At 44.0% G+C, this 25,466-nt stretch overlaps 1 protein-coding gene across 3 annotated transcripts in view; it reads right to left on the bottom strand.

The window, feature by feature from the left end:
• Positions 1 to 793: 793 nt before the first annotated feature.
• LOC115540515 (von Willebrand factor A domain-containing protein 7) overlaps positions 794 to 25,466 on the bottom strand; it is a 126,980-nt gene continuing 102,307 nt past the window's right edge. For 2 of the 3 annotated variants that reach the window (XM_030351896.1, XM_030351895.1), the window contains 17 exons: positions 10,212 to 10,427; positions 9,590 to 9,726; positions 8,619 to 8,763; positions 8,338 to 8,431; positions 7,825 to 7,953; positions 6,948 to 7,134; positions 6,647 to 6,816; positions 5,854 to 5,966; positions 5,574 to 5,690; positions 5,055 to 5,225; positions 4,411 to 4,540; positions 3,708 to 3,860; positions 3,344 to 3,436; positions 2,764 to 3,035; positions 2,203 to 2,336; positions 1,874 to 2,033; positions 794 to 1,604 (listed from right to left, as the gene is read on the bottom strand). In XM_030351896.1, coding sequence (XP_030207756.1) covers positions 1,017 to 1,604; positions 1,874 to 2,033; positions 2,203 to 2,336; positions 2,764 to 3,035; positions 3,344 to 3,436; positions 3,708 to 3,860; positions 4,411 to 4,540; positions 5,055 to 5,225; positions 5,574 to 5,690; positions 5,854 to 5,966; positions 6,647 to 6,816; positions 6,948 to 7,134; positions 7,825 to 7,953; positions 8,338 to 8,431; positions 8,619 to 8,763; positions 9,590 to 9,726; positions 10,212 to 10,406 — 2,988 coding nt within the window. In that variant the 5' untranslated portion in view covers positions 10,407 to 10,427 and the 3' untranslated portion in view covers positions 794 to 1,016. Of the gene's footprint in view, positions 1,605 to 1,873; positions 2,034 to 2,202; positions 2,337 to 2,763; positions 3,036 to 3,343; positions 3,437 to 3,707; positions 3,861 to 4,410; positions 4,541 to 5,054; positions 5,226 to 5,573; positions 5,691 to 5,853; positions 5,967 to 6,646; positions 6,817 to 6,947; positions 7,135 to 7,824; positions 7,954 to 8,337; positions 8,432 to 8,618; positions 8,764 to 9,589; positions 9,727 to 10,211; positions 10,428 to 10,906; positions 10,995 to 25,466 lie in introns of those variants that run through there. The other variant, XM_030351894.1, reaches the window with a different exon arrangement.

The following is a 25,466-nucleotide window of genomic DNA, read 5'->3' as shown; positions in this document are numbered from 1 at the left end:
TCAGCAGCAAAGCAGCCCTGCAGAAGCACGTCGGCCTCCATTCAGGCAAGAAGCTCTTCTCCTGCTCCTTCTGCAGCCAGATCTTCCCAGACCCGCAGGCGCTAACTCGACACGGACGGGTGCACCGCAACGGGAAGATATACATTTGCCCACAGTGCAACGAGGGTTTTGCGTACAGATTCGGCCTCACTCAACACCTGCAAATGGTGCACAGTAGAATAAAACCCTTTGTTTGCCACATCTGCCAGAAGAGCTACTTCTGGAGGAAAGATTTTGAATCCCATTTCCGAGTCCACACCGGAACCGCACGGCAGTTCCCGTGCAATCTCTGTGACAAAAGATTCAACCGGAGAGTGGAACTGGTGGTCCATCTGAGGAGCCACAGCAGGGAGTAGAGGCATTGGTGTCCGTACTGTGGAAAGGAGTTCCTGGACTACAGCAACCTGAAAAGGCACAAGTACACCCACACCGGAGATTGGCCCAACGCCTGTGCCCACTGCACCAAGAGCTTTGTACAGTCCGGACACTTGAAGAAGCATTTAAGGAATGTTCACAAGGTTGATGTGTACGCTGATTTGCAATAGGTCTGTGGCATTGTTAACTGTAGCAATATGCTAGAAGATATGACCCCACCTGATGATTTACAATGAGTCCTGCAATTGTATTGTAGTACAAAGCTTCAAGCACTAAAATAAATGTTTGTTCGTTAGCTATTGATTGAATTCAGAAGTGCTAGGTTCCGAGTCAAGTATCGTTGTTTTTGTTCTCGATCATAAAATCTTTGATTTAACCAAACATTTTGAAAGTATTTAATTGTCTCTGAAATCTGGTGCAGCAGTTTATCAGTTGCATTATGTGAGACGGAGTTAAAAAATATTTAAAGAAAATTGTTTGCAACATTTTTATTTCATTTGAATTGATCCTCTCATGTGCTGCCTTCTTATTCACAAAAGGTATTTAAGCAAATATTTTAAGTAATAATTGTAAATTCATAAAAAAATCATGTACAATTATTTCTAACTCCTGGCAATCAAAGCGGCCAGCAACAGACACAGCAACAACAGCGGGCGGGCCAGGCCAAGGGAGGGAGGGCCCCCTGCCGGGACGGTGGGAGTAGGGCCCACTGACGGGACGATGGTCGGAGGGCCCACTGACGGGACAATGGTCGGAGGGCCCACTGACGGGACGATGGTCGGAGGGCCCACTGACGGGACGATGGTCGGAGGGCCCACTGACGGGACGATGGTCGGAGGGCCCACTGAAGGGACGATGGTCGGAGGGCCCACTGACGGGACGATGGTTGGCGGGGCGATGGAGTGGTAACATGTTCCCACGTTGCCCACTTTATCGATGGCCACGATTTCGACGATCTGCGAGCAGCAGGAGGCGTTGTAGGAGGCCTCGATGTCGAGGTGGGTCAGAGCGTCGTGGGAGAGGACTCCGTCTCCCTTCCGCAGAGTGATGCGGCCGATGCCCGTGCCGTCACTGTCTGTGACGTTGGCGGAGAGATTCCAGCGGAAAGACGCGCACTGAGACACGTTCGTGGGACAGTCGTCCGCCGCGACTCGGTCTATTTTACACGTTGGTCGGACAAAGTCTGTAATCTGGAAAGGACATGAAGCAGTCTTAGCACGTATAATTATTATATTTAATCATAAAGGACTATTAGTTCTGAATTTAATAAAGAGTTCTGACTTTGAGTCAGAATTCTGACTTTAAACTCAGAATTCTGACTTTAAACTCAGAACTCAAAAAAATTCACATGAGGCCTCTTCTGTAGACTAGCGATTACCAACATTATCCAGATTTGAGCTAACCAATATTGTGTATTTCTAGAGTTCCTTCCAGTACACCTATGGAAGGGAGTGGTTACCTTGGTGACAACAGACAGCCTTAAGACAGCGTAGTTGGAATCAGCTGAGGCAGAGGTCTTGGCCTCTATGGTCAGTGTGACGTCGGTGCCTGATGGTGTGTCTTTAGGTGGTGTGATGGTCAGAGTAGCATTAGCATACTGCCCGGTCGTCAATGGAACACTGGCATGAAATAAAGAAACATGTTTTAATCTTAAATTCAGGTTTTGATCTCTAAATGTAGGATGAACCCCAGTAGCTTTAGCGAAAGTAGAAACCCAGTGAAGGTTGCTGGTTGTGAAATCATGAATTCAACCTTTAGTTAGGCAGGAACATTTGTTTTATACCCTACCTTTTGGGGAATGTCATAGGGAATTCTCTGTTATTCCTGGCGTTGATGGAACATGGCCCGCCAGAGCCCTCCGTCATCACGCTGAAGGGAATAATCAGCATTTGTCCCGGCTCGACGCTGCTGTCCACCACTGCCTGGGGAAGCACAGGCACTTCATTCACTTCATGTCTTTTTTTGTGTATTGTCATCGGATTTGGTTGCTGTATATGCTACAATTAATGGCGCTTTTATCCAAAGTGACTTACAATAATTACATTCGTCAGAAGAAGAAGATAAACAACATATGTCTGTCGGTACAGTAAGAATGTTCATAGAACCAAGTGCCAAGCACTAACAATCGCTAGGTTAACCCATTCTCCGCATACAACAGAGATAGCTAGGATAAGATGCTACAAAATGCTAAGTACTATTTTTATGTGCAAGGACATATAATATACAATAAGTGCGCAATAGGGTTTGTGGGGGACGGGGGGATGCTAAAATGCTTGTATCCAAAGCGACATACAGGGAATTCAGATCCATCGGCCGATTATTGTTGTCGGTGTGTTAAATGAGGCTGACCGTGACGATGACTTTAGAGACGCTCATCTGGGTGGTGGACTGACGCTGGAACTGACTCCCGGACACCGAGTCCGTCCCCGTCAGGATCACCACAAACTCCCCCTGTGGAACCGCGTCCACCGTGACCAGGATGTCCCCGTTGCCCATGTCCGTCGTCGAGCCTCTGCTCACGTTCTCAGCCCGGGACACCGGAATGAGGCCCACCTCGCCCACCGTGACCGACGCAGGCCCCTTCCGGCCCATCACCGACAGCAACAACATGGTCGGCCTGCCTGAGTTTAAACAGCGGGAGTTGTTTTATAATTGTCAATGTCTTCCATGCATCCGTTGTACCTGTTTCACTATAGGGTAATGATTGATTCTGGCAACTTACAACGGTTCCTACACACATTCACGCACTGACGGCGGAGTCAACACCACAAGGCGACCAGCTCGCCAGGGGCAGTTACGGTGAGGTTTCTTGCCCAGAGACACACAGACACTCAGCTAGGAGGAGCCGGGGATTTAACTAGCAACCTTCCGGTTACTAGTCAGCCCGTTCTACCTCCTGAACTACTGCTGCCGCTGAAACAATATTTACCTGCTTGTGGACGCCCGGCGATTGGTGCATAACCGGGGTGGGGTCCCTCGAAGGGGACCACAAAGTCATAGATGAAGGTAATGGTATTCTGACCTAGAGGTTTCAACACACACACACACAGGTACATATTACACCTATGGCCTGTTAAGCCCTTTGAGACTACCTGTGATTTAGGGCTATACTTTACAATTGAATTACATTAACAGGGCATTCAGCTTTAATCCAAAGCGATTTACAATAAGTACATTTGTCAGAAGAAAGAAAAACAACAATATATGGCAGTCTGTACTGTAAGGATGATCCTAGAACCAAGTGCTAAGCACTAACAATCGCTAGGTTGTTTAAAAAGTCTCCTCCTTCTGACCTGTGACCTTCAGTGTGTAGGGTTGAGCCGAGGCCATCTGTATCTTCCAAGTTCCTGACTGCTTATCATCATCCAGACGGATCCTCCACAGGTTCCCAACACTCTGGATCGTCCCCAGGCCACCACCGAGCTGCGTGTTGCTCTGACTCACACCTGAGGGTTGGTATCAGGTCCAAGTACATTGGTCAGAAGAAGGAGAAACAACAATATATCTCTGCCGGTAAAGTAAGGATGTTCATAGAACCCAGTGCCAAGAACTAACAATCGCTAGGTTAACCCATTCCCCGTACAAAAACAGGTAGCCAGGATAAGATGCTACAAGATGCGAAGTACTATTTTTAAGTGCAAGGACACAAAATAAAATAAGTGTAGATATTAAGTGCCTGGAAGTAGTTGGTACACACACAAACACACACACACAGACACACACACTAATGCGTTCTTGTGTCATACCCATGTCGGTTCTCCCACACGACGTATATGTTGTGATGGCAACTTTGATGACCTCTACTGGCCAAAGATATTCTGGACCTCAGGCTGCCATTAGGAGAATGGGCCACACCTGTCGGGTTTGGGTTGGTTGTATTCCCTTTGTTGTCCACCCATAAAGCTGGGGTGTGACACCGTATATGTATATATACATAGAATGTGCTTCACTCAAGTGGTCCTTTAGGGCTTGCCAATAAAACACATGCTGTAATACCTGCAGGGTTGGTAATGGTGAAGGTCAACCGACTCCCAGTTATATAGAGCGTGATGTTCCTCAAAGACTCGTCCAGCAGGAACGTGAAGGTCTCACTCCCAGAGCTCCTGGACAGCTGAAGAACGGTCACCTGATAGGAAAGGAAATGTCTGTGACATTTGTATTTACATATATACATTACCTTTAGGGGATTTTGCTGATGCTTTAATCCAAAACTACTTGCAACCATTCATTCTCATATTCACACGTTGGAGTCACATATGCAGGGCAACAGCCAGCTCGTCGGGAGCAATCAGGGTGAGGTGCCTTGCCCAGGGACACCTCAACACCCAGCTAGGAGGAGCCGGGGACCAAACTGACCTTCCGGTCAACCCTCACTACTTCCTGAGCTACTTCCACCTAATTATTACTTAAGAGTGTTGAGGTGTCCCTGAGTAAGACACCTAACCCTAGCTGCTCCTGACGAGCTGGCTGTCGCCTTGCGTTGTTTACACCGCCATCGGTGCGTGAATGTGTGTGTAAAAAAAAAAAAAAGCGCTGTATGGAGTCCATTAACCATTTACATTTGACCAACGTAAAGTGTCGGTCTTTTCTATCTGTGCCAACTGACATACATTCTGGCCACTAAAGCTGTAGGGCTTTACCAGGGCTGAGGTGGCGGTGTCCAGGATGATGTCGGTGGCTTCAGGCAGATTTCCCTTTGTGACCTGGATAGCCTGGCCCCCAGAGGCCAAGGCCAGGTCTGTGTAGTCGTTGAAGGACGCCGTGACGGAACGCCGTTTCCTTCCTCTGGCATTGGTCATGAAGAATGACACCTGTAGGGATTTACATTCATGGCATTTAGTAGACGCTCTTATCCAAAGCTAAGTACTATTTTTAAGTGCAAGGACGTACAACATACAATAACTGCGTACATTAAGTGCAAGTATGTACACCATACAATAAATGTGCATAATAAGTGCAAGGATGTACAACATACAATTAGTGCGTACATTAAGAGGCAGGATGTACAACATACAATAAGTGGGTAAATTAAGTGTAAGGTTGTGCAACATAAAATAAGTGTGTTCATTAAGTGCCAGGATGTACAACATACAATAAGTGCGTAAGAGGAAACGGGGAAGGTGTGGTTCCAAGCTGTGTAGAAGCAGCAGGTGCCTCACCGTAGACTTGGAGCTCCTCATGAGAGCCAAGATGGTGTCTTTGAGCGCGATGTCTTTGGCGATGGCGTCGGTGAACACGTAGATGTGTGAGGAGGCCGGAGCGCCCGTCAAGGCCATCTGGAGAGGGAGAGGGAAAGACCCTGACGGTAAATTGATCGGTTGACATTAACATTTAAATCGTCCGTATTTAATGCGCAGAATAACAGATATGCAGAATAATAATAATAATTGATCCGTTTTTTTATAGCGCTTTTCTAAGTACTCAAAGATGCAGAATAACCTGGAGCCCTGAGAGACACATCTCTGGGGCGTCACCGCCGCCTTTGGCCTTCAGCTTGGAGATCTCCTTCTTCATGACTTCGGGGTCTGTGGTCCTTGTCATTGGTCCAAAGTCTGCATACCCACAGATGTATGAATGGGGAGAAATGTTAAGGGAGGTTTGTGCTGCCGTCTGGGGGGCTAGGGTCAGGGGGCTGTCCTGTTAAAGGCTATACATTTAAGGGCTGTACATTGTATCAGGTATTTTCCAACATACTTTTAGTTTCTTTGGTTATGTGGTTTTTGAATGCAATTCTCTGAATCTATATAAACTTAGCACAAAAAGTAAGGACATTTGTGTTTGGTAGATTATTTCTCTCTGGTAACAATGCCTTTTTGCAATAATTCTTATATCGTTGGAAAGCCTGTTTAGTTCCCTTTCAAATGGTGCCTGATTCGTAAGGAACATGCATTTGTGGGATGAGCAGCAGCGCTGAGTATGTGGGTGGTGCCCATGAAAAATTTGCCAAATCTTTTCTGCCATTGCCAAACAGGTTATATTAATGTTGCTATTGACACTTGTTTTGAGCTTCTGTTACCCCCAGGGGCTGCCAATCAGGTGCTAATCAGGTGCCTGATTGGCAAATTTGCCTGATTGGCAAATTTCCTTATTTTTTGTGCTACGTTTACTTTGTAGATTGCTGGCAACATGACGCATGAAACATAGAAAAGCCTTCTGATAAAATAGTCATTTCATGAATAACAAGGACACTGGTGCCATGCTGGCTGATGAGTAGGACCCCAAACCAACTCACGGGGGTCGTTAAAGGGGACCAGGATGTACTCCGATGGTTCATCCTGCGTTCCCTTTTTACTGTCAATGATGAGGTAAACCATCTCCTTGGCCGTTGCAATTTCCCTCGCCATGCTGCCCGTGGTGTCGATGACGAAGCACACCACCGACGAGCGATCGATCCCCATCAACCTGGAGGAAGAGGAGGAGGAGGTTGTGATCACAATGAGACAAAGGGGAAACCGAGGGACATCCTGGTCCGATGTCCCACGGCGAGCTTCAAAGCGCAAAGCGCGTCTCCGGCAGGAAGGAAGAGGCGTCACCTCAGGAAGTCGCGGTCGCCAGCCGCTCCTCTGATGTCCTCCAGGAGCTGGAGGCTGGCGCTGGTTGCCGCGGTGACGGCGGCGTCGTGGAGGCCCTCGTTGCCGGGGCGACGCTCGTCCTTGCTGATGCCCCCGCGGGGTATCGCCGCGCTGGTCAGGTCCCCCGCTCCTCCGTGGCTGCATTTACCTGCGGCCACACGTACCGTTTAGGGGTCGTCATACGTTGTTTCTAAATTATTTAATTATAATTATTATTATAATTAAATAATTATAAATTATAATTATTTAATAATTTCAATACTTATGATTTAAATAATTATTTAAATTATTTGGATTTCAATAATAATTAAAACCAAATAATAATATTTGGATTTACACTTCAGTTCAAAAGTTTGGGTTCACTTAGAAATGTCCTTATTTGTTAAAGAAAAGCACTGTTTTTTTCAGAGTAAATGTGGTAAATTGCTATTTTAGCTGGAAACGGCTGATTTTTAACAGAGATGTACAGAGGCCCATTTCCAGCAACCGTCACTCCTGTGTTCTAATGATACATTGTTGAGCTAATCGTGTTAAAAGGTCAATTGATGATTAGAAAACCATCCTGCAATTATGTTAGCACAGCTGAAAACTGTTGAATTAAAGTGAGTTTTCATGGAAAACATGAAATTGTCCGGGTGACCCCAAACTGTTGAATGGTAGTGTACAGATTTGTCATATTTTATTCCTCAATGTATAAATAAAATAAATAAGAAATTCATATCAGTGTGGAGAAAGGAATACTTTATAAGTGTAAAGTGAGCAACGACATGAATCGTAACTAAACATCGGTCATCCTTTTGACATTTTATTAACAAATTGATTGTGTTTTTGTTGATACCTTTAGGCTTTTCGCTTGTGAAAATTCCAATGTAGCCCGATGTCAGCTTCTTTTCCTGAAGAATGTTGGCAAGGATAGGGTTGGGACAATTCCCACTGGCACAGTCACTGCATGTGGCGGTTTCCTTAGCTGTAAGCCACAGCAGCAGCACCATCAAGAGACATTAGAAAAAAGCATATTTAACGTTCAACTTCCACGTCTTTCATTTTACATGTTGATAGTTTGTCCATTTAGTTGAACTTTAGAGTTTTATGTCACATTTTCCCTGGTTAGAATATGCGTCGTAAGGGCATGTTTGTACCGTTTGTACAACTGTTATTGTTGGTGCCCCATCCACCCCATGCCTCAGAGATCATGTTTCCTGTTTTATTATCTTCTTTTTGTAACAATCTATTGTCCCATTTGTTATCGTGAATGGCAACGACTTCCTCCTGCTGAAGTTTATCGTCTTTCTTCCATAAACCTTGCAGTGGTGTTAAGGGAAACAAGGAAATCTCTCATACACACACGTACCTGCTATGTTTTCTATGGGGAGATCTGGTTGGATGAGGTTGGCAAATGGCTCTGTATATCCCAACTCAACCCAGTTACTGTGGCTGTAAAAGTCCTATTGGTAAACACACACACACACACACACACACACACACACACACACACACACACACACACACACACACACACACACACACCAAGACACACACACACACACACACAGACACACCGGCACACACACTTTTTATATTTACAAAAAATTAATGCTGAACATTGATTTCTTTTTCTTGTGTGTCCCTCACCTGTAGTGTGTGGAGAACTCTGCCCAGCATTTCCCTGGAAGCCTGGTGGTTCTGCTTTCGGATGTTGGCCTTGATGCTGACCACACCCTCTGTGATTAGGCCACGCCCTTCCAAGAAGGCCTCAGAGTTGAAGTGGTGAGGAGCGCTGAAATTTATACCGTTTACTTTTTTAAAGCATTTCATATCTTTCTTTGCGTTTTAGATTTTTTTTTGTATTTAGTTTGATCTTCTATACATTCCTTTATTAACGAGCCCTCTATTTTACATTAATTATTTAAAGTTATTTTTTATAACTGATGGGTATAGCTATTTCTGGCGGGGATCTCTACTCATAGGCTGCCAGATGACTGCCAACGCTGTCCAATCAGACGCTCGTACACTGATGTGCGGTCAATATAAGCACTTATAAGAAGTTAAGTGTACTTTGCAGAATTCACCCACCAACACCCCAGCCTCCACCTGTAGTGGTTCTGCTCTGCATTGTATGTAACCTATAGAATGGGTTGAGATATCTGATGTACCCCCAATGGGATGGTATTGTGCTCCCTACTTTAAATCCGACAGCAAGGAGCACCAGAAAAGAGTGCGACCATTAGCTCCTAACTAGAGTGTATCACCACTTCAAGAAGTAAACGGTTAAACCTATAACATGAGTGATTCCTGACAGAAATACTATTAATATTATCTTAGATACCTTTCATTGAACACATACATCCTCAATCCTCAAATTAATAAAAACATGGGTCAATATTCGAAATGGGGGAGACCTGGTGGCTAACTGGGTAGAGCGCGTACCAGAAAGGTTCCGTCCTGATCGCAGCGCCCCGGGTTCACTCCCTGCCCGTGGTCCTATGCTGTATGTGCCCCACCCTATTTTCCATACCTTCCTGTCCATCTCTCTCTATCATTAAGCATAAAAATGCCAAAAATAAAAAATTAACATTCGAATAGAAAGATGTTCATTCACACACCTGGCGACAAAGTCCCGGTCGACCAGCCCGTTCTGGACGTAGACCTCCTGGAGAGCCGCGCGGAACTTGGCGGCCGACACCTCCCCGGTCGCCGTGGGACCCAGACAGGCCCGGACCAGCTCCTCCGCAGAGGGACCCTGGAGGTCAAAGGTCAGGCCTCCATTGGTACAGCAGACGAGGGGGCAGATTGGTGTGCCGTGTGTTGTGGGCGGCATGTGGCTCAGGAGGTCGAGCGGGTCGGATTGTGACCGGAAGGTTGCTAGTTTCGATCCCCGGCTCCTTGTAGCTGAGTGTGGAGGTGTCCCTGAGCAAGAGACAGACCCCCTGACTGCTCCCAACGAGCTGGCTCTTCGTCTTGCATGGCTGACTCCGCCGTCGGGGTGTGAATGTTTGAGTGAATGGTTGGTAATATTGTAAAGAGTGAAACACTGTTTAGAAATGCGCTGTATAAATGCTGTCCATTTACCGTTTACCATTTGTTGAGTAATACAACTGATTTCAGAAGCAGGGTACAAGATACCGAGGACTCAGATTAACCTCTGGGCGTATGTGTGTGTTGGGGATTAACGGGGGATTATTATCGGCGTGGTAGTGACAGAGTGGGCCGGTGTTTTCCACCTACCGTGGGATTAAACTCGTGTCCGGAAGCCTCGGCCACAGCCTTACAAGTCTCTTTCAGTTTTTGCAAAAGAGCCGTCCCTGTAATGCTGACATGGGTGGCTGCCCCCCCTCCGATGGGGACAAAGGCCACCGAGCTCTGCAGCAGAGCCAGGGACAGGGCCAGGGCGAGGGCCAGGGCGGGCAGGGCTGAACACATGATCGCTGGAGAGAGGACGGGTTGGAAAATCATCAACATGAATTTATTAAATTCCTGTTGACGGTGAAGTTGACCTCTTCTGAAAGTAAGATGGTGTAAGGATACATTAAATGGTAAACAAAAATGTTATTTTTAAACACAACTAATATGTAAAATATGTTAGAACTACTTTTCTTTACATTTTTTTTTTTTGTTTGAGCATACAACTGCTCTGTAAACACTTTATATCAATGAATGCTGATCACAGATTTTTTTACAAACGTTCTCAATCCATACACCCTTTGGAAAAAAAAAACACCATACAAAACTGTTTTAATTAATATAATATTAATATATACTATATATATATATATATATATATATATATATATATATATATATATATATATATATATATATATAGAGAGAGAGAGATATATAGATATATAGAGATAGAGATATATATATATATATATATATATATATATATATATGATTATAATGTATTATCGCCTCCATACCTCTGTTGGAAGGTCCTCCTCAGTTTGTTTAACAGTGAAGTCTGGTTATCTTTTGTCTGCTTATATAGAGATGTCTGTATGAGTGTTTGTGTGGGTTTTATTTTTCTTGACCAATGATTAACCATGTTGAAGGTGTATTCCTATGGCCAAGAGATTGTTAAGGATTTCACATGAATTCATATCTGGCAATGGGTGTGCCTTGCTTCATTGTACAGACATTTGTAAAATGGGGCAATAAGTAGGCCTAACCCTTTGTAACTATTATTGCCTTGATTATTAACCCTCCATTCAGAGCCACGTGGTGTTATTACGTGTGCTTGGGAGTGGCATGGAATTCTATGAAGACAGAAAATGGCTTGATTGATGGCAAATATAATTGAATCGCATAAAACGATGCAAAGATAACCGACTTTGATTAAGTTTTAATTTGATTTTAATTCCATATCCCTCATAAAACTCAGGATTTATGATACCATTGCAATATAATCCAGATAAGTCGACTCTATTACCGGTACTGCATCATGACTGATAGCTTCCCCGGGGTCCAAAGATCCTCAGGGAACGGTGGACAAGAAAGTGAGGGTTAGGAATTGTCCACTTTTATTTTCTCATAAACCAACAGCAGAGTAAAGACTCATAGCTTCCCCGGGGTCCAAAGATCCTCAGGGAACGGTGGTCAAGAAATTGAGGGTTAGGAATTGTCCACTTTTTTTTTCTCATAAACCACCAGCAGAGTAAAGACTCATAGCTTCCCCGGGGTCCAAAGATCCTCAGGGAACGGTGGACAAGGAAGTGAGGGTTAGGAATTGTCCACTTTTTTTTTCTCGTAAACCAACAGCTGAGGAAAGAGAGAAAGTATAAAAAAAAAAAATTTGACTTACAACAGACCAAAGGATCCACTCATTGAACTTAGGCCAACTTCAACATCACATTTGCAATTGTTTTATTCTTTCAATATTCTTTCTCTGCTTACAAAGCTATGTCCTCCTCCTAGGGGTATTTAAATGCATTCGCACTTTGTCTTGTATTTTCTCACTGGTAACAATGCATGTATCTAGTTTTAATTTGATACCTTTTGTGAATGTCCAGTCAGACTTGTTGTCTCCCTTGTTCTGTGTGGTATTGTACTGTCCTGTGTGAGCCATTATCACCAAAATTTATTCCTGACGATTTGCGACGTTTGGCAATAATAAAGGCTTGACTTGACCTGAAATGAATCACGACAGATGGTTTGAATTATGAAAAGCAGCCAAAATATTAATAACGACTTGCTATGGTTCTCGTTGCTTGAACACGTTTTGCAAAACTTGGCTCATTGTGTCAAAACTCAACACACAAGCAAATAACACACGACACTGATAAATATATACAGTTCACATCTATGTCAAATTGAAACTCTGCTATCGAAACCTAACAATCCTTTGTCAAAATGTCTCTCTGATGACAAAATGATACACACTTGCATAATATGAATACACTTTCAGATCAGCAGCCACACACTTGTCTACTTTATATAAAACACTTCAGTGTTTCATATTCACTGTTTTTCTTCAGTTCCACAGAAAGCATGTTTTCACAATCATCAAAAAATCAAATTCTCAATACTGTACATTGTATTATGGTACTTTACAGCGCAGTAAATTTAGCTTAAGCAAAAATCAACCCAAAAAACACTACTGTAAACACAGAAAAACAAGGCAATTGTGCGTGGGTGAGCTTATGGATCCTCGCCATGTGTGCCGAATCCATCCATGGATTGACCTTACCTCGCGAGTAACGGCCAACCATAAGCAAAACTTCAAATTGTTTATGGTTGGTGAATTAGTTCCAGACTATTTAATAGTCTGATGGATACTAACATGATCCCAGACAACAACAAACCTCGGCTGCTCTGATCTGTCCGTTCAGCTGCATCATGAAACGCATCTAGAAAAGTGATGATATGTTGGGTATTTGTAGGGACCTATTTTTGCTTGATGGTGCAGTTACCCTCAAAGGCTTACGGCGGCACACAATGATATTTTTTTTGTCTGCAGTTTTCATTATTGGTACGGTTTCCAAGTTCAAATGACTCACAACAAATGTTTAGAATTATGAAAAGAAGCAAAAATATGGATTACGACTTATAATTCATTATATTTATATAGCGCTTTTTCAATGACCCAAAGACGCTTACAGAAGGGGGGGACCTAACTCACCACCACCAGTGTGTAGCACCCACTTGGGTGATGCACGGCAGCCAATCTGCGCCAGAACGCTCACCACACACCAGCTTGAGGTGGAGGTCATGGTTATGTCATGGTTAGGGTGGCCTTTTCCTTCACATCAAAAAGGAGGACACTTTGGCCCAATCCCGTTTCTTTGCTCACTGTCTCAACCCTACATCTCAACCCTAACCCTAACCCTTACCCTCATAGCTCATGGTCATTGCTACCCCTAACCGATCCCCTACCAAATGGGACAACCCTACCCTGTGACGTCATAATTTCTCCACAATGTGTGCCTTGAAAATGGCGACATGCTAGAGCCAGATGCGGATGCTGAACTAGAAATGCCTGACCCCCAACCTCCCCGTGGCCCCCTAGCAGATAACCAGACCCCTGGTAATGTTACAAGAGACAGACTGGCTGCCATTGTCTCGGGCAACGAGCAAGACCCATTGTAAAGATGTTTAACCTGAAATGGTAATTATATTTTGTAATTGGCATGTTTAAATAAAGGATTTTTTAAAGGTGATATTAGATTATAATCGGTTAAGAAAATACACACTCACGCATCTAAAAATACACACACACGCACACCTAAAAATACACACACACACACACACCCTCTCAGCTTTTGAGAGAATGGTGGAGAATCACATCTTCTCCACCATTCCACCAACTTTGCCTCGCTCTCCTCATGCCTCGCCTGCTCCCTGGCACTCTCCTCTTGGAAGGGGTGTCTGGGGGGGTGGAAGAGGTGCCTGGGGTGGAGGAGCATGAGGGAGAGGTGGGGGGGGGCTGGTGGCAGTGGACTCAACGAAGTCCTGAAAGAAAACGAATAAGAAGGAATTAGGAATTGTATGCCAGAACTGGGTGATATGGCCATATGTTATGTACAATATATAATAGCTATGTACACAATATTGTACTGCCAAAAAATACATTGATTAACCATGTAATATTACTAATATAATATAATGTAATATTACTAATATTTACCGCTACAGGAAACCATGCTGAACGAACATGCGATTCGTGAACGACTCCTCCTCGTTCAGTCGAGTTTCCGGTGAATCGATTCACCGGAAACTCGACTGAACGAGGAGGAGTCGTTCGCGATTCAGCCTAGTTTCCGGTCACGGTGAATCGCATCATGCAATGGAAGGGAATGGAGCGTTCCCTCTTCGTCATAACTATCAAACCAAATATCCTTTACATTCACTGAGTGAACATTATAAAAGTAAAATGCACATTTCTCGCTAGCATTTTTTACCTAAACACTTTTAATGGCGTTACTATGTTACTATTTCCACCAAGAATAAAGACTAAGATGTCCACCTTGTGCTTCTGTGCCACGCGTTACTCGCGGTAAGAGTTACATTTTTTGAACTCGGCACGTTGGTGCGTTGGTGCGTTTACGTGCGTCTGCCGCATCTAACGCCCCTAACGCGCCGCTTTAACGCGCGTATCACGTCTACGCGCCTAAACCAATGGTTCCCTATGCAAAAATGCAGATTTTCGACGCCCCTAACGCGAGTAACGCGTTTCGTGTGGCCGCACCTTAAGGGCTAGAAATCCAAATCTTGAATATGTCGTTCTCGGGACCCCGGGAAATGTGCCTATACATTTTGGCATCTCTAGCTATCTCGAAAAGGTGGGAAAAGGGGCGTGACCTCCAACAGTAGAGTAAATGTACATATGACAGAGGTTATGTTTCTAGTCCCCATTTTCTGTGGGATGAAGGTGTACATTTGTAGCTTAAGGTGTGTAGACACAGCTGGCCTGTGGACACGTTTTTGAAGTCTGGGGTGATAAGGTCAAAAGGAGCCGGCACCACGCCGCTTATGAGATAACAAAAAGTTAATGTGCATTTCTCTCATAACGTTTCTCTCATAACTCTCTCATGAAATTATTAAAGTGAGGCCTGATTCTCAGATATGCATGTTGGGTGGCTAGGGTGTAGGTCTGGGAAAAACTTCAGGCCAAAATCTTGCAAGCGAGCCGCTGGGTGAGGTGCAACGAGATGGAGCACTTGCGTAGTAATTTCCTGTAGGGCTGGAGCCATGGGTTGAAGCGTATGCGTCCTTTGAGACCCCCTTTGATATATAAGAGACCCCAAGGTACAGTTTACTTAAATGTTGTAGACTCAGTTACCTATTGCATCACTTCCTTTAGGGCTTCGGCCTCCTAATTCATCATTGTAGTATAATTGAATGCCCTCTTTCATATATATGATACCTCCACCACTGGGACGTGGCAACAATTCTCCAAATCCATATGGGGAGGGGGGGGGGGGGGGGGGGTTGCTTGTGGACATTAGGGGTGTACACTAGACATAAATAGGAAGCAAACTCAGGAGAAGGAATGACCTCTCACAAATATTTATTTAATAAATTGTTTCAAATAACCCTGCCTCGTTAAATCAATGAGCTTGGTGTTTTGCTTTCAAAAATAGGTTATAGAAGAAGTCTAAACTGCAGAAAATAAAAATATCCAAGCTGCCTTTTAAGGATACCTTGGAATATCTGTCTATCTTTTAACCATCGGACCCTAGTTTATGACAAAAACAACACAATGGACGGCAGCTCCTTTGCCGCGTGATTTTTAGAGCCATGTAAGGATTAGAGGGGGCGGTCGATAGCAACCACTAATGCGCCTCCTTTTTGAAAAGTCAGACAAACAGCCCTTCGGACCAATGGGTTCCGTTTTCGTGACATTGAACCGTCGGCATAGTGGCATGTCGATCGAATGAGAAATATATCGGACCATTGAGACGTCGGAACAATGAGGTGTCGGAATTACGGGCAGGCCCCGCAGCACTCACCTAATTAATCAAACAGGCTAGATCTATCAAACAGTGGCCCCAGCATCTATACACACAGAGCCTTGCTCATTGAAATGCATGCAGGAAACACGGTCACACTGTGGTAGAAATTAACCTTACATTTTATGTTAAACTATGATTATTATTAGGCCTACATATCATATAGATACTTTAATAGTGGAAAAGAGCTGATCACCTTTAGCCTAGATGTTGTGTGCCATGTGACACTAGTGAGTGAGTCCAGTCCATTCCCATCTGATGTGTCACACCAGTAAGAGAATCCAGTCTACTCCCATTTTGATGTACTCTCTGAAGACAATGCTTACATTTACACGTGTGCATCATCTCTGTTTGTATAAGGATAATATATGTTCTAAGGTCACATCGGCCGATCGTCGAACCTCAGATTGAAGAGGAACAATGCGGTTTTCGCCCCGGACGTGGAACTACGGACCAGCTCTTCACTCTCGCAAGGATCCTGGAGGGGGCCTGGGAGTATGCCCATCCGGTCTACATGTGTTTTGTGGATCTGGAGAAGGCGTATGACCGGGTCCCCCGGGAGAAACTGTGGGAGGTGCTGCGGGAGTATGGGGTAAGGGGGTCTATCCTCAGGGCCATCCAATCTTTGTACTCCCAAAGCGAGAGCTGTGTTCGTGTTCTCGGCAGCCAGTCAGTTTCGTTCTCAGTGGGTGCTGGTCTCCGCCAGGGCTGCGCCTTGTCACCAATCCTGTTTGTGATATACATGGACAGGATATCGAGGCGTAGTCGTGGTGGGGAGGGGTTGCAGTTCGGTGGTCTGAGGATCTCGTCACTGCTTTTTGCAGATGATGTGGTCCTCATTGGATCATCGGCCTGTGACCTTCAGCACTCACTGGATCGGCTGGCGGCCGAGTGTGAAGCGGCTGGGATGAGGATCAGCACCGCTAAATCTGAGGCCATGACTCTTAGCAGGAAACCGGTGGATTGCTTACTCCGGGTAGGAAATGAGTCCTTAGCCCAAGTGAAGGAGTTCAAGTACCTCGGGGTCTTGTTCGCGAGTGAGGGTACTATGGAGCATGAGATTGGCCGGAGAATCGGAGCAGCGGGGGCGGTATTGCGTTCGCTTTACCGCACCGTTGTAACGAAAAGAGAGCTGAGCCGCAAGGCAAAGCTCTCGATCTACCGGTCGATCTTCGTTCCTATCCTCACCTATGGTCATGAGGGCTGGGTGATGACCGAAAGGACGAGATCGCGGGTACAAGCGGCCGAGATGAGTTTTCTCAGAAGGGTGGCTGGCGTCTCCCTTAGGGATAGTGTGAGAAGCTCAGCCATCCGTGAGGAACTCGGATTAGAGCCGCTGCTCCTTTACTTAGAAAGGAGTCAGCTGAGGTGGTTCGGGCATCTGGTAAGGATGCCCACTGGGCGCCTTCCTTGGGAGGTGTTTCAGGCACGTCCAGTGGGGAGGAGACCTCGGGGAAGACCCAGGACTAGGTGGAGAGATTATATCTCAACACTGGCCTGGGAACGCCTCGGGATCCCCCCGTCAGAGCTGGTCAATGTGGCCCGGGAAAGGGAAGTCTGGGGCCCCCTGCTTGAGCTGCTCCCCCCGCAACCCGACCCCGGATAAGCGGATGACGATGAGGATGAGGAGGTCACATTGGTAGCCAGAAGACATGAGAATATACTGACATCCACACAGTGTGACCCAGAAAAACATTCTATGCACATCAATATTTGACTAAAGTCCAACTTTGTATTGAGTAAGGGATTGGGGATATAAGGAGCTGTACGGGATTGATTCAGTAGTGTGTATTCGCGGATACCATTCGGCTTTGTTGTCTCTCGTTTGCGGGTGTTAATAAACTCTCCATCTATACTTGACCTGGACTCTCCGATTCCTCTTTGCTTATAGCTAGTTGAAGTGAATTAGATAAGTTGTTATTATTAATGCCACCCCAACACGCACAAAGCTGCTCTACTGTGCACTGCTCTGGTTCTATGTGTCATAAAACTCAAAACAAAGACAGGAAACCACTGCATGGTTTTGAATGAGGTCAAACACAGGATGTAAGACCTGGCTCTGGATGTAGGAGACTAGATTCTGACTTTTTGTTTTCTGTTTTGAATGAACAACAACTTTTGCTAATGGAGAGATAATGTGTGTGTGTATGTGTGTGTTTGTCATGAGGGAGGTTTCTATACAGCAGGGGTGCCCAACCAGTCGATCGCGGTCTACCAGTAGATCGCCGAGAGATCCCAAGTCGATCGCGAGGGGTGAAGAAAAAAATAATAATAATTAAAAAAAATAAAAATAAAAAAAAATTGCGCAGGACATATACGTGCGGTAGCGCATGCGCTGTCAACAGTAGTTGAAAGCCGTCAACAGTAGTTACGCAGTCCTAAACGTTGGCATGGCTGAGGGGAAACGAGTTAAGACCTACCATTTTCACCCTGAGTGGGAGGAAGATAATATTGATTATTGTTGAGAAGACGCCGTGTGCAGACGGAATGAAACCCCCACTGAAGTCCGTAGGTCCACGATACAAACCACCACCACCACCCCCCCCCCCCCCCCCCCTGCTTGAAGGGGGAGGGGGGGGGGGGCTCGGGAGGTTGGCTACTTGAAAAGTAGATCTTGGGTCGAAAAAGGTTGGGCACCCCTGCTATACAGGAACTAAGTGATTTCATTTTCAAATCTCGGGCTCATAAAGGTCACAGTAGAAGATAAGAGTGTACTGAGTATTCATCTTCAATCAATATAATACCGTCTAAGGTGAGCTATCTCCTTGTATTTGTTTTTCTAAATATAAGTTTCCACAATATGACGACAGGAATGTTCATTTCATAATTTGCATTCAATTTGAGGGGAAAGCAAATCGTAGTAGTGAATGCGGTGTCTGCTGTTTAAGACCTAAAGAAAAAAAAAATCTTCAGGTTCAATCCCATTCAAGTGAAGGGATTGTAATAGTCTAAATTGGGTAAACAATGTAAACATGCATACCATTTAAAAAAAACAATGGTGGGAAACAAATAAAGGGAAGATTTAAACAAATAGCTAATGTGATCAAGTATGAATTAATTTGAGAATAGCTGAGCTGGTGTGTGTGTGTGTGTGTGTGTGTGTGTGTGTGTGTGTGTGTGTGTGTGTGTGTGTGTGTGTGTGTGTGTGTGTGTGTGTGTGTGTGTGTGTGTGTTGTAATAACTTGGAAAGGGATGTCATTGACCTTATTCCTTCACATCTAGTTAATCGAAATTATCTTATAAAATGATGAGGTTTATACAGTTGCACTCCTTTGAGTCCAGGCTTCCATATGGCATATTGTTTTTTTAGATGTGTTTAGAAACCCATGTTATTGAAACCCATGTTATCCACCGGCCGCCAGTACTTTCTGGGAAATGAATGGGAGTCAACGGAGGCTGAGGGAGGACCTTCCTCCCTGAAGTAATTGTCAATAGGCGATAGGGGGTGCTAATGTCCCTTTACCCAGGGAAACGAACATTATATATTCAAAGGCATTAAAGTAGTCATATTGAAGGGCATTAATTCATTCCAGTAGTCTGGGCAATCTACATTTTTTATCTCAACAATGTTAAGGAGGATCTTCCTCCCTCTCCTCAATGGAGAAGCCTCCACTGATACATACATGCCTCAACAATAAGTATTCTCAGATTGTCCTCTTCCCCATTTCTCAGAGATAATTTTTATCTCATCCTTGAGCATTAGACGGTCTCTTCTCAAAATGTCTACAGCTGTCAGTGCCATATTCATATTTTTGGTGTATAAACACTAATTCATAAAATGTATTTGAGTTTATTCTACTAATTAGTTTCATTGTAATATTTTATCTCTGCCGTTTTGAAAGTCCTCTCCTCCCCGGCGCTGCCCTCTCTCTCTCTTCTATTCCAAATGGAATGTGCTGGGCTATTTTTTGTCCTGCTCTGCTACTAGGCCCCCAACCTCTGCTCACCTCTTATCACAGTCTGAGTCAGCGCCACAATGTTTAAATCGAGGAAGGTTCACACATTTACTTCAAACAAATTAATTATTCTCTGTCCGTCCAATTTATTTATGACAGAATAAACTAAAAGAAAACAAGTCTCCGAGATAACTTAATCCTATCGCGGCTTGAATACAGAAAGAAAACGATTTATGCTTTTTATAGGGTATCGTAAAAACTGCCAAATTTGTTTTACAAGATGCTGAGTGGAACTTCTCTAACTCGTCTTTAATTACAAATAAAAGGATGATCGAGCGTTGAAGCTGGCCTTTTGCTTAAAACATGAACAGTCGAGTACTCCAGCTCTGAGCTACTCAACCAGAACTTAAAACAAGAACATTTCCTCAAAGTGCCAAGATCAGAATAAAAATTCACTCAATCGATCCAATGATCAGAAAACTCTGTTCAATCGGTCCATATTTAAAGAAAATTCATTAGTCGATCCAACATCAGAAAGCCCAGTTCAACCGGTCCATAATAACAGAAAATTCACTAGTCGATCCAAGATCAGAAAACTCTGTTCAATCGGTCATTGTTTTACCGCGAGTGAGTGCTAAAAATAATTAATGAATGCGGGCGCACGTGTGTGTATGTGTAAAATAACTAATGAATGAGGGCGCGCGTGTGTGCGTCCATCTGTTTAAACACATGAAAACTAAACACGTAACGCAAAATACACATGCAAAAAATAAAATACACATGACACATGCATATCACAACCCGGTATATCGCGATTTCATGCTCATGCTCATCCCATTTAAAATGCATTGGTTTACATTTAGTTCTGTTCAGCACGAAAACATCTGAGAAACGCTCCCGTTCAGAATGCATTGGTTTACATTTCGTTCTGTGGAGCCCGGTTGTTTTTATTTATGTATTTATTTTCAGTTTTTGAGGAGGTCTGCTTAAAAAATACAAAAACCTATTGACATGTATATAACTAGAGGGTGCACTGTACCATCTGCGCACACCCCTTCTGAAGCCTCTCTCTCTCTCTCTCTCTCTCTCTGTCTCTCTCCATCTCTCTCTCTTTCTCTCTCTCGTTTTGTTTTGTGGAGCACGTCAATTGTCTGTGAAACGCTTGTTCTGTGGAGCAAGTTCGTTTCAGTTTATCAGGAGGTCTGCTTAAAAAATCGGAAATATTGACATATAACTAGAGGGTGCACTGCACTATCTGGGCACAAATCTTCTGAAGCCTCTCTCTCTCCCTCTCTCTGCTTTCGTTTTGTGGAGCACGTTAATTGTCTGATAAACGCGCGTTCTGTGGAGGACGTTTGTTTCCGTTTTGGAGGAGGTCTGCTTAAAAAATCGGAAATATTGACGTAGATATAACTAAAGGGTGCATTGTACTTTCTGCGCACACTCTCTCTCTCTCTCTCTCTCTCGTCGGAAAAACGCTCCCATTCAAAAGTGCATTGGTTTACATTTAGTTCTGTGTAGCACAAAAACATCGGAGAAACGCTCCCATTCAGAATGGATTGGTTTACATTTCGTTCTGTGTAGCACGAAAAAAGTCATACAATCGTGCTCTGGGACACGATTCAATAGATTAACGTTTGTGCTCAAGAGCACGAAATGCGTGATACCGGGATGCATATTAGGAACACAAGTCGATAACGATAATGCATACAATACTGTGGGGTATTCCACAATGCCGGTTTTATCACATAACCGGGTAAGTTAGCCCAGGGTTTGCGGCAACCCTAGGTTTTCTGTTCCAAAATGAACACGGCATGTTAGTTACTCTAGAAACATATGCTCTGAATGAAACCTGGTCGGACCAGGTTTTGCGCAGGTTAAGTTTGGAAGATAACCCGGTTTTGGGTATTTAAACCCGCGTACACCGCAGATTTCATATGTTCACAATGGCATGCCCTTTTGATGAGAGAACTGCTGATATCGGAGCGCAAATTATACGTGCATCTTGGCATATCGGATGACTTTTTGCTGGAGAGATATAGATTCTCACGCAAATCTTTAATATATTTAAAGAGCCTTCTCCAGCCTTACATAGCCAAAACTACCAATCGAGGACCTGGCCTCAGTTCACTCCGTACTATTTGCGTAGCCCTCCGTTTTTTGCAAATGGTAGTTTTATCTATAATGTTGGAGATGCTGAGCACATCTCAGTCCTTTCAGATGACCCATCCACGTCCGGACCAAGGTTTTCATCGGCCTCCTATCATACAAAGAGCAATATTGGCTGAGTACTATGCTGAGAGGCGCTTGGAACAGAAAGTGTTAAATAATCCTAACGGACTTGCATCCACTGGAGAATGTTCGATCGTAGCCAGCGGCTTCATTACAAGCACTAATCCATCTTGATTTGTGAAGTTGATGAATTGTCACATTTAGGTTTTTTACCCAGTTACAAAAAAACAACAACATTTGGAACTAATGCGCTGTGGCACGCACACGGTTTGCATGTGTTACTTCGAGGGCAAACAATATCTAAAATACAAGAAAAACACAAAAACCTACATTCAACCAGTACCCTCACATGGCCCCTGACTCTCTGAGGAGGTAGGCCTACCTCCAGTTACCCCCTCCATGCCAGGGCGCCCTGAATTTATGGCCGTTTCTCAATTCCTAGCACGCGTACTACGCACTCGATGACTTGCAAGTACGTACTTGGCAAGTCCGTACTTCAAGCACAGACTTGCGAGCACGCGAGTATGTACCTGCAATTGGAACAGCAGCGGACTCGATGACGTCACTGCTGCGAGTGCGAAATGCATCCTGGGATTTATAGCGGTTGCAAGTACACACGAGCCACCTCTGATGCATGCTCGATGAAACGGCGAGATCGAGCACGCATCAAGAACACTTCCGGGTTTTAGGACAGTACTCGCTTGATGCGTACTTCGAATTGGAACAGTGCTCGGGCAACGACTGATGACGTTTCACTAGTCCACAAGCACACGAGCACGCACATTTGTCGCGAATTGAGAAACGGCCTGTGTCTATCAACAGCTCCTCCACCGGGGTCAAGACAATTTCATGGCCAGATCCTGTCTGCCGACTGTCGGCCTTTTCACGATTGGCTTAAAAAAAGGGCTTATTTAAATGTATCCCAATACGATGGTGGGAAAAGCTTACCAGTTTATATGTTTTTACACTTCTTTTTTACCTGATGAAGGACTATGATGCGCACAGCTCGCAAAGTGAATCTCTCAAACCTGCTCTCCACATCACTTCAGCTGCAAAATAACTCACAAGAGTCGGCCCCGGCTCGCACTGTGAAGCTAGCTCTCTTGAATGTTAGATCACTTGCAAATAAGTCATTTCTGATAAATGATTTCATCTCCACACACGACCTTGATTTCCTGCTATTAACTGAAACATGGTTAAATTAAGCAAATAGTGCTGTCACCCTCATTGAGTCCGCTCCTCCTAACTATGATTTTGTGTCGACTTTTAGAGAATCAAAAAAGGGGGGAGGTTTAGCCACAATATTCAAAACTTTGTTTCAATGTAAACAGTTATGTCATGGTAAATGTTCATCATTTGAGTATATGTGTGTCCTAATTAAGGGTTCCCCTCGGATTCTTACGGTGACAATCTATAGAGCCCCCAAACAGTCTGAAAGAGTTGAATTTAGTGATCTCCTGTCAATCATATGTGTTGAATTTGACTGTCTAATCATCTCAGGAGATTTCAATTTGCATATGGAAAAATCCGACAACGTATACACCAAAGATTTCCTTGCTCTATTGGACACTTTCATTCTTACCCAGCATGTTCAAGGCCCCACACACTCCCATGGTCACACTCTTGACCTTATCATCACAAAGGGTCTCAGTGTCTCAGTGACAATCAAAGATTTAGTCTATCTGACCATTTCTGTTTATTTTCTGATACATCTATGTCCCCCTGTATTCAGAGTAGCTGCATAATGACTCGAAGGAGGATCATAAATGAAAACACAGCAGCTCTCTTTGAACAAGCTTTCATACAAACTTCAGATTTTCCTACCTCTGGTGATTCTGTGAATGATCTATTGGAACTTTTTAATACAAAAATGGAATCCATCATGAATGATGTTGCCCCTCTTAAACTTAAGTAAATTACCAGCAAACAGAAAGCCCCATGGTTAAATAGTCCAACCGTTAAACTCATGAGAAGAGAGTGTAGGAAAAGTGAAAGAAAATGGAAGAGTTAACCTACAGATCCGTAAAGAGAATCTCCGCAAATACAATTTTGAGGTATGTAGGGCTAGGCAATCTTATTTCTCAGATCTAATAAACAACATAAATAATACCCGTACATTATTCCTGATGGTTGGAAGCTAACAGATCCTCCCTCCAAACTGTCCTCAGAACGGCTCTCAAGCAAGTCATGTGATGAATTTGCCTCATTTTTTAAAAGCAAATTTGAGAACATCAGATCAAACATTGGTTCTCAATTACAGTCTGCTCATTGTCAAGAACTAGCCATCCTAAGGGATAACAATCCCCTCATGTCAGAGTTCAGTCTGATAGACATTAATACACTAGAAAAAAAACTTAAAAAGCCTCAACTCCTTCACCTGCAGTCTAGACACAATCCCTACAAACTTTTTTAAAAATATTTTTCATCTACTACCGGACAGTGTACTCCAAATTGTGAACTTGTCACTTCAGTCAGGAATTTTCCCTGAATCCCTGAAAATGGCTGCTCAAAAAGAAAAGCCTAGACCCATCAGTATTAAATAACTACCGACCTTTATCCAACTTGCACTTTATTGGGAAACTTATTGAGAAAGTGTTTTTTAATCAGCTAAACGATTTTTTATCAGCAAATTGCTGCCTTGCTCCGTTTCAGTCAGGCTTCCGGGCCAATCATAGTACTGAAACAGCTCTTATAAAGGTCCTGAATGACATACGTCTCAACTCAGACTCTGGTAAAACTTCAGTGCTTGAATTACTGGACCTCAGTGCAGCCTTTGATACAATTGATCATAGCATACTCCTACGCCAATTAGAACATGGGGTTGGACTTTCAGGCAGATCAACTTCTATTTTCTGCTCTCTTTCCTGCTTCCCAATCTGGCCCACTGCAGCCTATACAACCTGTTTGAATTAATATTGCTCAGGTCTCACATACCATACGGAAGCCAATGTTGAATACACGGTTTATTAAACCACCAAACTGTACACATTCAGAACCAGTGTCATAGAATGGTATCTCAAAGTAACTACCTCCATGGAGGTTTACATTCAGGGAACAAAACATAACCTCCCCCCCGCTGCTCCACCAACCACAAGTGCACAAGATGGTAAATGTTCCATGCATTCCTTTGGTCGTCTTTTAGGGTCGCTACATTATTTATGCACAAGACAGATTTTTTTAAAACCCACCCTTGCAAATACCGTACTGACTCAAAATTATTCGAGTCAACCGCTAACGATGATTGGACAGTTAAGATTCAAGGGATACTAACGTTTCTGCTTTCCTCTTTCTCTGAAGCAATTCCCATTCTCCTAAACTCCTGTTGTTTTTAAACCCTTAACCTGAAGCATCCGGGAGAATGACCTGTCCTGCCAGGTGCTCGTCATGTCTTGTACTCTATGACT

This window comes from Gadus morhua, chromosome 3 (assembly GCF_902167405.1).
Source record: "Gadus morhua chromosome 3, gadMor3.0, whole genome shotgun sequence".
Taxonomy (NCBI): Eukaryota; Metazoa; Chordata; class Actinopteri; order Gadiformes; family Gadidae; genus Gadus; species Gadus morhua.
Note: the sequence above shows the minus strand (reverse complement) of the source record. Positions and strands in the feature narration are given on the sequence as shown.